The sequence below is a fragment of the Pleuronectes platessa genome, chromosome 19, assembly GCF_947347685.1.
Source record: "Pleuronectes platessa chromosome 19, fPlePla1.1, whole genome shotgun sequence".
In the NCBI taxonomy this organism is placed as follows: Eukaryota; Metazoa; Chordata; class Actinopteri; order Pleuronectiformes; family Pleuronectidae; genus Pleuronectes; species Pleuronectes platessa.
In genome coordinates, this window is record NC_070644.1 from 9,832,721 (window position 1) to 9,850,371 (window position 17,651).

The 17,651-nt window shown below is 40.8% G+C and overlaps 1 protein-coding gene across 2 annotated transcripts in view; it reads left to right on the forward strand.

The window, feature by feature from the left end:
- Positions 1-414: 414 nt before the first annotated feature.
- The window catches only part of ccbe1 (collagen and calcium binding EGF domains 1), a 32,033-nt gene continuing 14,796 nt past the window's right edge, over positions 415-17,651 (forward strand). Inside the window, exons 1-2 of one of the 2 annotated variants that reach the window (XM_053410877.1) lie at positions 415-873; positions 967-1,047. In XM_053410877.1, the coding sequence (XP_053266852.1) occupies positions 770-873; positions 967-1,047 (185 nt within the window). In that variant the 5' untranslated portion in view covers positions 415-769. The remainder of the gene's footprint in view (positions 874-966; positions 1,048-17,651) is intronic. The other variant, XM_053410876.1, reaches the window with a different exon arrangement.

Below are 17,651 nucleotides of genomic sequence, written 5' to 3' on the forward strand. Positions count from 1 at the left end.
TTAAACACAAATTTGACTACTTACATTGATTTGGTAAATCAAAATTCAATTCTGAACTCCATTGATTTTACCTCCTTAAATTTAGACTCAAGAGTCAGATCAACAAGTGGTCTAAATTGAAACGGTGTAGTGGCCAACTCTTTAGAAATATAATTCTCTCCAGATGTCCTGCAGCCATAGATGCTTGTTTTTTGCATCAATTGACCTTAAGCTACTGGTGGATCCAGTATTAACCACTAACAAAGCTATTAATTAAAGATTATAAATCCATTATAAACACACAATGCTTATTTTCACTAATCGCTGTTTCATTTACGGCCACGCGGTGGTAGCAAAGATGTAGCTGCTGATCCTGACTCACAGTGCGCCCTGCTTTACTGTGTGTGTGAATGTGTGTGTGCGTGCATGCGGCGCGCATGTGTGTGGACGTCAGTTTCCTCTTGTACTGTATTTTCAGGACCGTCACCCTTAGGAATTATTTATATGTTGCTTAACTCCTCTTGAAAGACATTTTGGAGGATTCAAAAGTTTAGAAGAAAATATTTCGAGTTCTTGAACTTGTCAAAAGTAGAGAGAAGTGAAAGTTGAGTCTCAGTTCAGTGACACGACAGGAATTAAAGCCCGTTCATTCAGGAGCGAAGGCAGAGTGGGAGGGTCCGCGCGCGCCCTCCTGCACCACTATTACGCACCGAAGTTGCAGCGCGGCACAGAGGTCATCACCACTGCCAGTGCGGATTACTGACAGCACCCAGGTGACTGCACCGATGAGATGATACTAAAACACCACAGGAGTCCTCTTCTGCTCACCGTCACCTGCATGTGCTTCTCGGGGGGTCTGCTCTGGTCCTACCAGGAGGAGGATGCCAGTGACGGGTAAACTCTGTCTGCGCCAAAATAAGACCGCGGGGGGACCACATGCGTGTGCAGAGTGCTTAACTTTGCTCCAAAATGTTTTTTTCTCCACAGTGACGGGTGCTCTGAAAATAACATTTCTACAACAAAGTACCCCTGCGTGAAGTCGACTGGAGAAGTTACGACGTGTTACAGGTAGTGTGAATCTGCTCTTGCATGCTGCATCATAAAGAGTGTGAAATGATTAGGCTGCTCGTGGGGGGACGTTCTGTGCCCGTGAGAGTGTTTCAGAAATGTGGTTGCAGAGATGATGTAAAATGAGACCTGTCATTTATCACCCAGGGCTCTAACGCTGTTCACATGGTGCTCGGTGAAATGTTAGTGGAATATTTTGGAGTTTGTTTAATGCCGGGCATATATAGTTCTGCCTCATGGAGCATTTAAAATTAAATGTAGCCTGAGTGGAAATCACATTAAGTCTTGTTGCCCGCTGCTGATGGATTTAAAGACAGAAAATGAAAATTGCAAAGGCTGGTAAACACCCCCTTGCACTCCTTTATACATAAGATTAAATCATTTCTGTCTACTCTTGGTCAAATAAATATGAGTTTGCTTCCAAGAAAGGCTGTTGATCATCACAGATATTGCAAAACATCATTTTTTATGAGGTAATGGATTTTAATGTGTTGAAATGATGGAATTTCTGCAGATGAATGGATCAAATGTGGATTTTCCTCTTAGTCGCCCATTGTGACTTAAAGGGATCATAGCAATCTAAATATCCACAAGCCCCCAGATTGGCCTGTTATGCTCTGACGCCACCGGCTGCAATTATGACAGTTCACAGACACAGTGGACGCTGCAGTGTGGCCGCTCAGCAAAAACTCCTGTCAGAGGCTACGGATTAAGTTGTTAGGAACGTATCTGTCTTCATTGCAAGTAGCCGCCTCTCAGGCTTAATGAAAAAGACTTGTAAATGCAGTCTTTTTGAAAAACCACGCAAATATCCATGGAATAAATATCATGCCATATTCTCAAACTGAAAACAGTGCCTTAAAAGGTTGAAAGTCTGTGTTTGAAAGCTTTAAATCTAGGAAAGAAGAAGGTTTTGCATGATTGAAACTAACTTTTTGAAGCCTGCCATTATATTTTGATAAGCTGAAATAAGAAATTCACATCTCTGCCAACATGATTTGGTATTGTTTTCCTTCTTGAAAAAAGTTCTGAAAGTTGAGTTTTGAAAGGGCAAATCTTTACTTTAAAACTTTGCTGACAGACACCTGAAATCGCACACTCATTTGCGATCTTTAGAATCACATGGGGCATTTGAGGCAGGAGAGTTTCAACCTTTCTGAGCTTTCTTTTTCCAGTTTTCGGGAATATGGTGATGAGGTGTGACATTTTGATGAAGATGTTTGGAGCAAAAAGTTTGTGATGAGGGGCAGACAGTTTGATCAAGAGCAAAAGATCTGCCATTCCACATCACTCCTCAGGATGTTCTTTTTAGATACACTATTCGGAATGATTGAATTTTATCTTGAACGATGCTCTTCATTTCATGCACAATGTAGGAGATGTACTGTAGCCTTTGTAAAACTCTACTTATTCAGGGAACTCTTTTCAAACAACTTTGTCAATGATCTTGATTAACGGCAAATCTATTTCTGTACGAGCCCTGCTAGGAAAAAAAACAACAGGTGGAACTCATTGTTGAGTTTCTCTTGTGAAACGTCTTGTATGGGCTCTGTGAGGTTTCATCTGCCGGTCACGGCACAAGCTCCTAGTCACATGGCGATTGATCTTCAAACCTCAAACACCATCTCAACGTAATTATGTTGGTTTAAGGTTATTGGCCGCAGCCGCAGTTGTTTCCCACAATGTTTGTTTAAAGAAGAGGAGCTGTTTGTGCAGAGTTAATGTGTGGGTGCATCTAGGTTTACTTGCACAGTGTGACCTGATGACTGCCCGGCTGTGCTGTCATGGTTCTAAGAGAAATGTTGTTGTGGTCCCCAATAAAGAAAAAAATAGAATGAATCATGTGAATTTGATGAGAGGAAGAAGATGTGTCATTTAACGTCTAGTATGCAGGAGATTTGACCCATCCGTGAGTGGTGAACCCACACTAAGAGCACCCGGGGAGGTGAGGTGTCTTGCTCAAGGGCACTGCAGCGGTGGATGCTGAGGGAGGCGACCTTTCTCTAACCCCACGTTTGATGAATATGGCGTTTGCATTCGGCAGGTTTTTGCAGTTGCATACCAGCGAAATTACACCTTGGCAATGAATGCGATGTAGTTCAAAGGGAACCGAGCGTGATTTGAGTTGGCACGATGCAGTTGCCAAAGGAAAGTTTAGGCTCATGGCATTCATTAGGCGCTCTGCGGAGTATCAATGTGCCGACACATCGCAGAACATTAAAAGCTATTTCTATAATCGTTGTTGCTTGTACAGACATTTCTATGATTTTGATGATATGGGCCCCTAATAGTGCAGTGGCCCCCTCTTTTTGTATGTCAGCTATAAACTTTAAAATCTACCAAATTATAAAGATGATCTGTTGATATTCATCCTTTTTATGTGCAAAATCCATTCTGTGCAGTAAAGTATTTATTTATTGGTCACGTTTTTTTTAATAAATTGGCAGTTTTTCAGATGTTGCACTTCTAATTCCGCGCTTCTTTTGTACAATGATCACAAAAGGCCTTCCATTGTATTCTATTCTATTCTATGCATATGATATTAACAGTGCCTTCATTTGGTATTCACACAGAGGTTGTGGTCATAGCATTTAGTAGGTTTGTTATAGTTCTGAACTTCTGAGTTTAGTTAATGCAATTATCACCATGGTAAATTTGTTCTGCTTGTCTGTTGATCTGGTTAAATTAAGTACATCACAAATACATCACAATTGTTATGATTATATATATAAGTGTAAGAGTTTGCGTTTTCACTGTGTGCTGCAGCTTTCTATTAAATTGTCTGTAGGTGTCAATGTGACTGGGATTAGTGGTTTCTCTCTGTGTGTTGGCACTGCAATATGCTGCGGGTCTTGCCCAATGTCAGCTCCGACGAGCCACAATCCCACGACCCCCGAAGGAGGTGAAATGTGAGGAGGATGGACATAGCGATTGTCCTGTTCTGCTTTTTAAAGCAATAGTTTTCATGAATGTGCTTGTTTGCTCTCTTCCAGAGTGGGATGAGAAGATTGATGGCACTCTTATGTCGTGTACAGTAAGAGCCTTTGCCAGGAAACCAATCGGAGAGTTTGGAAAGTTGCTGCCCTTGGCCAAGAACTATTCCAGTACATAACCTCCCACCTCTCACACTTGAAGTTTGGTAAAGATTAAATAAACAAGATATGACATGTTAATTAGAGGGTTTTAGAGGTGCTGGCAGGTGGATGCTGTTACCTTTGGACAGAGCCAGGTTAGCTCCTTCCCCCTATTCCCCCAGTATCGATATTAAACTAACAGGCTGCTGATTTTAGCTTTATATCTGACTAACAGATGTAAGAGTGTTGATATAACTCTTGACCAGGAAGATCAATATTATATTTCGCTAACAAATCTCCAATAATTCTTTCAAAGAAGGCTCCATTATTCCTTGTTATGTTCAAAGCATTGAAATTGATGCCTATTGGAAGAGGAGATGACCTGAGGATGGACCTTTTGAAACAGGCCTCCCTTTCGTCATGGTATGCCACAGTGTGCACTCTCATCCTCGGAGCATCCGTCATGTTGTGAAACAGCCCCAGAGGAGACACCAGAGACCCAGAGGGCATATGTCACGGGCACGAGAGAAGTAGCAGGGCTTCGGCTGACTTCGGCAACATCTGTCTCCCTGTCTCCCTGGGTTCTCGTGTTAAAGACCTAGTGCGTTGGCTTTCAGCATCTTCAGGCTTCACATCCCAGGGACGCTGGAAGTCAGTCAGAGTTAGGGGTGCTGAGAGAAGGTACATAGTATATTAACATGGTACCAACAACATTTTACACCTGTTTTATAACATTTTACGTTGAAACCGACGGCAAACACCGACTCGCTGTATGTCAAAGCTGCAGCTGTGGACAGCACAGAATGCCGGTCTATACTCCATCATGCATGCTGTGGAAGTTACGTTCCGCATTTGTGCACCAGATAGGCTACACAGGAAATTCACTGACTCTTCTTAAAAATGAAAACAAACCCTATGAAAATGCCACTATGCTTTTCTCAGAATGTTACCCGCTGGTAGCTATACTCTGTGGCAGTAGGGGGTGCTTCTGCCACCTGAGCAACCCCTACTTTCAGCATCCTTGTCACAATACTTAATATATGTGAATGTTCGCAGTCTGCACAGTTCAATGTGCTCAGCGTGAGGGGCTGTGCAGGGTTCTAGTTGCTCTTTAATCTTGAACACCAGCGATTGCAACACAAATGCTTTGATTAGAGGTTTTGATTAACTGGATAAGGTGTTTGTCTAAATTTGGCAACACCGCCGGTGCTACGCGGTCACTGCTGTTGCCTTTCTGCAATGTGCCTCCCACGGATCGGTTGAGCAGGAAAGGCTTGTGTGTGTAAAGTATTTGGTTTAGTTTCTGTCAGTGTCTCTGGTTTCTTTATTGGTTTGGCGCTGCTGATCATTGCTGGCCATAATAACCATGCTCCTCTTCTGCATATTGTCTTTTTTTTCAAAAGCAAGGTTGCTGCTGCTGAAAACATTAATCCATCACTTACTTAGTCCAGAGAATTTTTCTTTCTGCGGCCCTGTGTTATAAAGGAGGATTACCGAATAAGTTGGACGAGTGTAATGTTATTTGAGTTCATGGTCTTTATTTGAGTCAATGCTCCAGTTGCAGTTCCAGGCTTTACTCAGCAGTTTATCCAGCTAACTTCATGATCCTCGCTTTGTAAAGACCGACCCCCTGGGGGGAAAGTACTACCTGACACCGACTGTTAGCGAAGGGCAAATCTTTTTTTGGGCTTTCGGCTAAGTAGCTTTATGAATTGGCAATGGAGCGTGGCAGAAACAGACATCTATGGAAATCGTTTTCATGCCGTTGAATGAATATCATTTTACACAGTTTACATAGAATGTTTTCTCTAGCTGCTGAGAGGAACTGTGATACATAATCCGCGATGAGAGCCAGATCCAGTGTGTTAGCCATTATAGCATCGAGACGCATTAATAACCTGTGTTTATAACTTTTCTTAGGTGACAAGAGGGTACATGAAACAGTGATTACATTAGTGTGATTTATTAGGTATACGGTGACAGCCCTTACCTTCCCCTTCCCGGGGAAATGCTGTTCTGGAAAAGAAGCAGAGCCCGGGTAGAAGGGAGTCTTTCCACTCCGCAGCTGTAACAGTTAAGACATAAATGATGTGTGGCATGTGTAATTGTTGCTTTGTTATTATTTCAAATAATTGTGGTGGTACCAAGCATTTTGTTGTGTTATTCACCCCTTCCTCCCCTTTCTACGCTGCTCCCTCTTCTACAACTCTGGAATTTAGGACAAACTCAGATTTACGCAGTGAGGAAACTGAGGATAGCGTTTCTCCTGCCCCCCAGTGAGACGGGATAGCCGTGATACTTCACATGCCCTGGGCCGACACAGACAGCAACATTTGCGTCCTGGAAAATGTCCCTATCACCTCATTCCATTGTACTGCATTTCAATTTATGTATAGCACATTCACTCTATCCCTCACTTTTATTTACTCATTTCATGGATTATATTCCAAGGAAGCGAGAGATTTGAAATTTGGAAGCGATATAGATTTTCCATGTAAAGCCAATAATTGATTTATATTGTGCCTCTGTGTTGGGTTCACACACTGTGGGGGGGGATGCAGCTCAGTTCCAGAGAAATGATCACTCAAGTCTGGTTCTTCGACTTGGCCACGAAGAGCTGCAGACGGTCTTGTATCCATGGTTCTCAAATCTGTTTTTCACATCACATATAAATATGTTCTGCACCTTGGAATAACCCTCTGGGCTAAATTTATGTTCCTTCTTGCAATTCAGAAAGCTTTCAACATGGGAAATACACTCGTTGTTGCCATATTGCCGTCCCTCCAGTGATCGTCGCTCCATGAAGGATATACTGTGGCACAGCTGAAAGAGTTCACCAGACTAGTTCATGTTGTTGCCGTGACATTTCCACTGTAAGCGTTCTGGACCGAAAACTAGAATGAGTCAAGATTTATGGACACAACATATGAGTCGCATCTTTCTGGAGAATTTCTCAGTGGAAAACTTGTTATCCAAGAACGCCCCCATGCCATTATAACTACAATAGGTTGACTCATGGGCCCACCTCCACCTCGGTTTGATGTCAGTATTATTTCCCAAAAACCACTGAACAGATTTCCACTGAACTTGGTGGAAGGATGTGACATAGGCCAGGAGAGAACCCATCAATCCTACTGTGGATCTGACCAAAAAGGTTTCACTTTCTTTAACATTATGGGATATGGTGGTTTTATTTATATTTTCACCATTTCTCAAGGACTTATTCATGGATCTTGGTGGTAAAAGAACAGGCATATTCCGGGAACTGATAAGAATCTGGGAATTTTGGTGCGGCATGATTAAATGTGAGTGGGCTGTTTGGCGCTGGCAGTGGTGTGTGCTCTACTCAGTGTGATTCTACTTACTGTATGTGTTGTGCTTTTTGCTGCGACATTTCCACTGTTAATGTTCTGATCTGAACTGTAAACTAGAGTCTGGATTTATGGACAAGTTGCATCGTTAAGGAGAACTTTTCTGGGAAAAGTGTCAACCAAGAAAGCCTCAATGTTGTGATATCACTACAATTATGTCAGTTGATTCATGGGAACACATATTAAGTGGGGTTATAATAGGTTCATTATATCTGCCAAGGAGGATATGTTTTTCATCTGTGGTTGTTTGTTAGTTGTCATTAGTTAGTTAGTTAGTGCCATTCTCGTTGATTGTTTGTCAACAGTGGACTACTTTGCAAAAACTTAACAGATTTCCACAACTGAAGGATGTGAGAAAGGTCAAGAAGGAACCCATTGAGGTTTGCTATGGATCTGAACAAAGGGGTGGAGCCAACATGTATTTGTTTAACTTTCTTAGACATTGAGAGAGCCGAGGTATTTTGACATTTTCACCAATTTCTCAGAGAATAGTTTATCGATCCTGACTTCAAAAAATCATGCATATCTGTATATATGGAACTGATACGTGTGTGAAATTTAGTGAAGCTTGATTGAATTTGATGGTCTGTTAGACGTTATCGGAGATATGCGCTCTATTGACTGTCATTCTAGCTCAGAGGCCAAACTTATATTTTCCAAAACTTTTGAATCCCGGGTCATTATTAGGTTCAAGGTGCAATCATATAAAAGAATGAAAACTCATTCCTGGAAAATATTAGTTTCATCCTCAGACATTCTCTATAGATGTTTTTCTTTTATTACTTACATGCACAATTATCATCCCCCTGATGTTAATACTTGATATAAAGCAGAGTTAGGAGGGTTGATTTACTTGTCAAGTCTTGTCTTGTTTGTTGACGGAAAAAAACTTTGAGAGATTCTGGCAGATTTCACTATGGCACTGAAGCAAACCATTACACTTGCTGTAGCTGTTGCTCTGCTGTGATCCCCGTTCTAATGGTTTCCTCTTAAATGTTTTCAGAAACACGGAGAGTAGGTGCCAAAGCAGGCGCATGTTTGATTTATTAGAACCCAATCTGTATTTAGACAGAAAACCTTTTCTTTACATTTACTTTAAACCACAAGTTAACCACTGTAGCTTTTTGCATCTCAAAAGACAAAAAAGGATGATAAAGTGAATAAGATGTCTGAGGAGGGAGCATGGAATACATCCAAGCTGTTTCTCAACAGCCCTTCCAGGGAAACAGAGTTTATAAGAATGAACCGCTGTCGATGCAGAATCAGATAACGCGGCTGAAGTTCATGCCAATCAAAAATACCTGGAATAGTTTCTCATAGCTGGTATCGTTTCCCAGCAGGATGAGTCCGTCAACTGTAGCAGCACAGGTAGAGGTGAAAGCTACACTATTACATTAGACCAGCAGCTCTGTTATTAGAATACAACGCACGTTGGCTTTTTCCCAAACATGTGCTACATAACTGACATGAGCATAAGACTATGTCCCATAATTCATCACAATCCAAATGTCCTCCGAGCAGAAGACGTCAACATCTGTTTTCTATCAATCCTCAGAAAGAGGATACGGAGCCTGTCAAGTGAAGTGGTTCTGCTGTTTGCTGTAAACTGGATTCAAAGTGTTTAAGTGAACGTTTGCTGTTACCCTCTAATGACAGCTCCCACACATTTGAGGGGAGGTCGGCTGCCATGAAGGCTCCTCGTCTCTGTGTCTGACGGAGGCTTAAAGTGATTATTTCCAGTGAAAAAACTGATGGTAGTTGATTCTTAAACACGTCTACATCTCTCCTCTTGCTGCAAAGCAGTGAAACAATTATCACAAATGGATCAATTTGATGAATCACAAGCAGGTACTAATGAAAATGTTGTCACTGTTACCTTACACGCGTGTATAACTTTCAAACATATCACAAACTTAGATATTTGCAACACTTCCTGTAAAAGAAAAGTAGTGTTTCTGTTGACTGATTCCAATAATTTGTTTTAATGATGATTTTGTATGCACTTTGTCTCCTGGCTCTACCACCACTAGTTTCTTATGTGCATATATCAAACATATAACATTTTTCAGGTTTTAGGTTTGGCATCATGTGAGAAACTTCATCAACACATGACTTCTCCAGATTTTCTCCACCTGTATTCTCACACGGACAAGAGTCTTTTCTAGTGGGCTGACAGGAGAAACTCCAGAGAATGTCCACAGCAACTGACCTCGAGCATGCTGCCTCACAATTCACTGGAGCACCTTATGTAACTTTGGTAAATTGGTAAAATTACCTGTGAGAAGTGTGTAACTAACTGACAATAACAGCTTAAGGCCAAACAAGTTCAAAAGAGATGCTGAACCGTAGATCAGCTAAAAAGACTTAGAAGTCATTGACAACCTATTTCCAATATTCATTAATATGAATAATAAAGGGTTTGGTGTATTTGTTACAGCCGCAGCTCTTCTGGTTCAGGAAACCGGGGATCATGGGTGATATCCACCGTTCAGTTGTGTGGCTGCAGAGGGCGCTGTGGCTAAGTAAACTTTACAGAGTGTTGCTTTAAAGATAGACATTAATGGCACATACTTGGTTTCTGTCGTATAAGATGTGTGTAAAATAAAAAAAATACACAGAACTCATGATTAGAACTAAGAAACTGTTCCTATCGTGCAGAAAAAAGAGTTACTCAACCTTGGAATTTGTTTTTCACATACGTCTGTTTTCCCGTCCCACGGAAATCACATTAATTTTGATGTGAATAATTCATGTCACATATGCCCCCGAGCCAGACATTAGCGTGTCACTTTAAGGCTACCGCACTTTGCACAATTTTTTTGAGTAACAGAAGTCGGGCCAACTGACTGGCTCATGAATGTATTAGTGAAAAGTTCTCACAGTCGCTGCTGAGCTGTGGTCTGAGTGGGAGGAGGCGGCAGGTTTTTCAAGTCTGATACTCATTCGTCATTCACCTCTGCTACCGTAGGGGGGGATATTTCACAAAGCATCCTAATAGCAAAACGTCATCGGGATTTTATCATCAATGAGACGTGAAGTGGCTGTTTAAACGCGGCCTCGTCAACAACTCAGCTGATGCACCCTATTAGGTAACAAATGAATCACCGTAGTTTTTCCTTAAGAGCACAGAGGAAGACACCAGTTATCATGATGAGAGCAGGGGAGGACATGTTAGTGTTTGGGAGCATTCCTCAGTGACGGATGTAGAGCACAAGCAGCAGCAAACATCCTCTCTCTCCCTCCTCTCTCTTATATCCCTGGTGCTGTGGCCTCGGTGAATTAAAGTGGTACGTCAGACATATATAGATGTTAATAAGTTCTGTTTCGAAGATCAACAGACATGATTCTTTCTCACTTACAATTAAGAAAGTTTGTGTCATCTTGTTTTCTTTCTTACACTCGTTAGAGGTAATCTTTTTCTAATTGAAATCATGCTCAATATTTGACCGTTTAACAGTATTGTTGGACTGCTGGGAGCGTAATTTGGTTCGGTTTGCTACAGATGCATCTCGCCATCTGTTTCCACTTGAAAGAAGACTTTCATGCAAAACAAGCCTTTACCGGAAAGAGCGTGCTCTTCACATGCTTAATAACGTGTCCAAACGCCTGGAGTGATTTTATCTGAGTAGTTTGGCGACTGTTGTTTGGAGGATGCTGACCCTATGAGGAGCAAATACATACTTAAACGCTGTATAGTAGAAACAAGATGTAGAAACGAGGACTGAATGTGAAAAGGAAACCGATATTCTTGTAGAGGATGTCCACCATGTCTCTTTTGAAATATATTATGAATTTTAATCCCAGTTATTTCATATGGCATAAGGGCATTTGTGTTAACATATATAGTGGTTTAAGATATATATATATTAACTGATAAGTGCTTAAAGTGCATTTTATTACTCAACTCGTCGTCTGACCTTCAATATCCATTTTAAACACATGCTAAAAGTAAAGAACATGAATTGAATTGTAAGATTGATTTGATGCCGGCTGACGTTTGAGACCTTGTGGTGCCTGTCTCACATTCATCTTAATATTTTCACATTTACCTCTCAAAAGATTTTTTTTAATTTCTTGAAAAGCACTCTTGTTTAATTTGGCTGAGGCTCGCTCGCCCATCTGTGTTATGTTGTTTCTTTTTACATGGAGAGCTGCAGCGTGGTCACGCTTTTGGTCGAACTGTGGTTCTGTGATGGTTAAGAGATGTGATGATATGCGAACCACAGGCTGTGGTTCTGTTTCTGCCCCAATGTCTCTGCGCTGTATCTCTGAGTCTGTGCAAGAGTTGATTTCCACATGTTATCAAATTTGACTATTAGTAGGACTAGGAGTATTTGTAAGGTCAAACAAGAACTGCGTGATTAGTTAATCAGTAATAAAGTGCTATTGGATGTGTGTAAAATTTTAATTCGTACTTTTTTATTTTTTCATTTGTGATTGTAATTCATCGCTGTGCCACTTAAAGCCTTCATTTATCCTCCCATTAAAGAATAAGTTGCAAATTAATCAGCCCTGAAGGACGGCAGTTAGCCAGAGGTAATGGTCGACTGCAACGGTCACCACACAGAAAAAGACTCCTTCTAAATTATAAACAGCTGCAGCATTCAACATTAACATCACAGTTTTTGAAAAGGGCCGTCATGTTCGGCGGTTCTTGGCATCACAGATGTTGCCCCGTCCGTTGAGAATTGTACTCGCATGCTGCTGAATTTCAATATTTGCGAGTCGGTTATAATCCGGTTAACGATATTCGCTACCAGCACCACCGTCAGTGTGTTTGTCCACCTGTCAAGACCCCACCAGGCTGCAGACATACAGCTACTTCGTGCCAGTCTGGTTCAATTACTCATTTGTCCCCCCCCCCTCCCTCGCCCCTTCCTTCGACTTTCTGCTCAAGAATGTCAGATATGTTTTATTCGTGAGGAAACATGTACATTAATAAGAGTTATTTTAGATTGAACCCCAAGTTAGCCAATGTGGGTAATTTTTATGAGCAGTCCCCAGACAGAATATTACATTTCACTACATGCAAGTATTAAAACAAAACCACCAAACCTCAAATGGGCTAACGTATGTCACATTTCTTGCACACTCTGTGTCATGAGAACATATGCAACAGATAAAGAATGAATATACAGTAACTAGATCAATATCTGGGAATAATAATCTCCTGCTATGATAGAGCCCCAGGACAAGAATATGTATTTAAAGAACATCTGGTCACCTGGCAGAATGAATGACTCACTAAGATGAAAAGATATTTCAGTCTGGACCAAAGTGGTTGACCAGCAAACATTTTCCATTCTTAAAGACATGTAGTTACATGTTGCAGCTGAATTCCCCTCAGAACCTATGGTGGTCTTTAGGTTTCACAAATACTCAAACGGCCTTCTCCGGAGTCAGCATTTGATTTGTCCTTCTCTGGGCTACTGTAGAAACATGGCAGCCTTTTTAGAAGAGGACCCGCTCCCAATGTAAATATGAAGTTGAGATTCTTAGCTAATGTAAATGTAAACACTTTGTACATTCAGGTTAATATTCACCAATGAAAACATTGTTATAATGTGATTAGTTCATCTTTTATTTCTGCCAATAGGTCCATTTTAACTAAATCTTGAAAACAGTGGAAAGTGGAAACCAGGACATACTAGTCAAACACCAAATCATAGCTCTACTCATCACCCAAGACAAAAAGGTTTCAATCACTTCTCGTTGTTTCATGACACTTCATTGCTTCTCCCATGTGTGACTGCTGATAAGACTCTCATAACTCTGCAGTTGTTGAACTCTATTGATTGCTCGCACGTAACGCCTGGAGGCCCCATTGTCATGTAACCTGAAAGGATCGAAGATTGAAAGCCCTTTTTCTATTTACAGCACTCTTTCTCATTTATATAGTTCTTGTAAAATCATCAGGAGCAGGTACAGACACGGTCGACCAACTCTGACTGCAGGAAGGTCTGAGCCGAGAAAAGAGGAACATCTGCTCTTTAGATCTTTATGATTATTATTGGACTCTATCTTCCGCACCGGATGAAAGATATGTGACATAAACGTCTGTCGATTTTAGTTTACCTTCCTGGAGACCAGTTCTTAAGGGACCAGTTTTCTTTAGATCCATTTTTACATCTGATTTTGTTGGCATCATTTGCATATTGCAGGGATTCTCTTTTGTGGATGGATGTAGAGTTAATTTTCAAAGATTCTTTTAAATATTTCAAACATTTCATTTCCCTGATGTGGAAGTTGCAAGCTTTCACAGTAACTCAGTGTTTGGAGGGGATCTGTGTAATATCTGGGTTGTGTCCAGTAGAATGGTTTGAGTTAGAAACACATGGAAGGGCTGATGATGGTTTACAGTAACAGGCTGCAGACAGCCCTGCTCTGTATAATTTCCTGAGGTGTCAGTGTCAGCAACATCTCATACCTCTGCACTTGCCCTCCGCTTTTAAATGAAAATGTATATGAACGGAAATGTGAGTTTCTCGACTGAAAATGTAGCAAAGAAGCAGATATGTTTCGTTATGGATCACTTACACATTTTGGAGCATGTGTTCAGAGTCAAATCTGATTTGTCTGAGGCGGCTATACCACTGAGGAATAGCAACATGAGGGAGGCAGGGGCTCGGATTGCCTCTCTTATAGCCGACAAGTAGCATTTTGGCTCAGGCTATGTGCAGAAGGTGAGCAGAGCTGAAATGCCTCTGCTGCAGAGAGTCTCATTGAAAAGCTGGCATTTTTTTAAGTGACCCGTTTCAGCCATTGTTCAGCTGTCATGTATTATAGCAATTTTTTATTTCCTATATGGCTGCGTATTGATTAGACAGACAGGTCAACTTGTTGTCTGTTTTGGATTTGGGCTGTTGGTGTGGCTGGTTCATGCAGTCACTGTAAGATTCTCTGTTAATGAGTAATCCTGGAGCAGGGAGATAGTCAGTCATGCTGGCTGAATCACACTTCTCAATAGTTTTAGAAAATGAATAAGTGTCATATTTTCAAGTAATCTTTGGTTGACTACAAATTGTAATAATGAAAACTTCCTTAAACGTGTTTCTGTGTCGTGTAACTACACACTCCGGCAGCGTATTTTCCTTCTTCCTTCACATTTACCTGATTGTCCTGTTAGCGTCACAAGAGAGAAAATGAAAACACACGGCAAGAATTAAAAGCTATTAGTGATGTTAAATTGAGTGATGCATATTCACAGTTTTTGAAACCAGACCAGCTTGTTTGTTTAAAATGAGGGGGCCTTACATCAGGGGGGGTAGGTCAAAGCTGTGTGACTGTAACAGGCAGGGAACTCGGAGTTCAGACAGTCATTAACCAATAGGCTAGCTAATGTACCATGTTAGTGACTCAAATGGGACACAATTATTTCTCTGGCCAGACATAAACATATACATGTTTATATACACACATCCACATATATTACATATTCATACACATATATATATATATATATATATACACATATGTATCTAAACAGGTATATATACATATACACAAGCATCTGGACATATTCACATACATATACATTCATATATGCAACATATATATACACATGCACACATTTATAAATTGTTTTCCCTCCCCACACTTGACTCGACATGAAGTGGTATGTCCTGGGAGTTTGAGGGTTCTACACAGTATTTAATCTGTTCCTAGGACCACTTCCTTGTCCTTCCATGATGGTTTCTCCTCATCATCATCATCATTGGGTTTCTGCTGTCTGAGGTTTTCACCTATAGCAGCTTGTCACTTGGGGCTATATATATATACACTATATATGCAATCACCCAGGATATAGATAGAAACGTAATTGCAGAGAACAGCTCATCAAACCCTCTTAGATTTTCAAGCCGTCAGTAGAGGTGGGTCGTGCAGTAAGTCCAAGATCATTGACAGGGTCGTTGTATGGTCAATGCTCCCTTTAAGCTCCGTGAAGTTGTTTTGCATATCGATATTCAGTCAGACGAGTGCATGTAATGTGAAAGGGGTCACTCGCAGTGACACGCCCTCTGGGAGTTATCTCATTTGCTGAGCCTCTTCATCGTCATTAGCTTCACAGTTTCGGTTTTATGGATTCCAATGGGTCAATTGCATTTTGATGTGCCAAATAGATGAGGAAGTATGCTGTTGTGTCCTCACATGTGGGCCAAAGCAGTTTGAAAAGGTGATAATATGACAGGGGCTGTGTGTCTGGCAGCTTGTATTGGAGATCTTCTGTTCCTCATTGGCCTGAACATTGTTACTGCAGCTTGACAATATTTTTGTTTCTAATTATAAATCCTCAAAGGGCAGCAGGTGGAGAAACTCAGTGTTGCATAAAAGATTTGTTGTAAAATATCCTTATAAGTCGGGAACAATGCTCTGAAATATCTGCTTTTGCATAAGTATGAGACCTAATGCAAATATTCTATCTGGTGCCATTATTAAACATTTACCATTTTATTTGTAGAAAGATTGTGCCAGTAAAAACTTGCCTGTTCTTTCCTTGTGTTATAAATTTCAGTGTGCGTGTGAACAGCTGAGTTGTTGTTGGAACCTGCGATGTGTGTTATGTCCCTTTAGTCTTTCCGTTGAGTTATACTACTAAATACTTTGGGGTTATTATGCTATAACTGCTTCCAATGAACAGATGTCAGTTGGAGAATAAAACAACATATTTCTCTAAACATTGTTTACCTTTTCTGGCATCTCCAATCTATACATTATAATTAGTCGCGATCATTTTTAGATAATATTGCATAGCTAAAGTAACTGCTTGGAAAGGGGAATGTGAGTACATCGTGAACCCTCGTGCCGTCCTGTTCTGCATGTATTATGACCTGAATAAATTACTTTTCCAATAGGGTTTGGATTTTTTTCAGTCCGGAGATTTGAAAAGCACAAAACTATGCAGGCATTCTGAAAACATACCCTGCTTTGTTTTTTTATATGTCTTCCTATAAACCCGTTCTCCTCCAGGGGTTGTATTTTTGGATACGGCACTGGCAGACGTAACTGTCCTTCTTAATATAACTCTGTTAACTTTATCTCCTGTTTGTAATGTCTGTGTGTGCGTGTGTGTCTTTGTGTGTGTGTACTGAGTGACCAGGGACACATTTTGACATTTTGCACTTTAATTTCTGAATGACATAATGTATAGAAATTCCGGCAAGAATGTCAAAATCACAAAATGCAGTGCTCCTTTCTTGAAATTGTTTATAATATACTGTGGCGACTCTGAATCTGTAGAGGGAGTGTTATGTTTTTTTGACTCTGTGAATGCGTGTGTTGAGTGTGATTGGATGAGGGCACAAAAATTACCATGACATAAATCTCAAAAATGTAAGGTGAAGACATTTTTAAGGTTAGAATACGTCTGCAGGAAATGAATGTAAGTCAATATAATGTCCGTAGAAGTCATGGAGACGTGTGTGTGTGTGTGTGTGTGTGTGTGTGTGTGTGTGTGTGTGTGTGTGTGTGTGTGTGTGTGTGTGTGTGTGTGTGTGTGTGTGTGTGTGTGTGTGTGTGTGTGTGTGTGTGTGTGTGTGTGTGTGTGTGTGTGTGTGTGTGTGTGTGCAGAATGCAGGCCCCTGAATGTAATTTGCAAGGTATTAAGACAGATTCGACATTGCTCTACATTATTATTGCATGTAACACTATGAATGAACGTGGCATTCACACAACAATGTTACAACAATCGTCTGTTTGTGACTGTAACTAAATACAGTTTCTCATATATTCTAAATGACTTAGTGAAATGTACGTAAATATTACAGAGTGAGGGGTTTTAGGGTTAGAGTTTGAGTTAGGTTTAGGTTAGGGTTAAGTATTTAGTTTTGATGGTGCTCAAGGTTAGGGTAAAGGGAATGCATTATGCCAGTGAGTGTCCTCACTAAGATAGAAGTACAAGACTGTGTGAGCCACATTGTCTCCTGTATTGTCTCATGCCATTAAAAACAACACTCAGCCAAGTGATTAGCCTTGGTCACACTAACATCCTGAATTTGAAAGAGAGATGGCTGAGGGCCCGAAAGAGTGCTTGTACCTGTTTGTCTGAACCGGGGCGAATCTGAACCTGGCATTAACCTTCCTATCTTTTAAACAGGTCAGATAGCTGCTGCACTCCTATTTCCTTCTGTTCAATTTCACTATATTGGTTCATGAGTTCTTA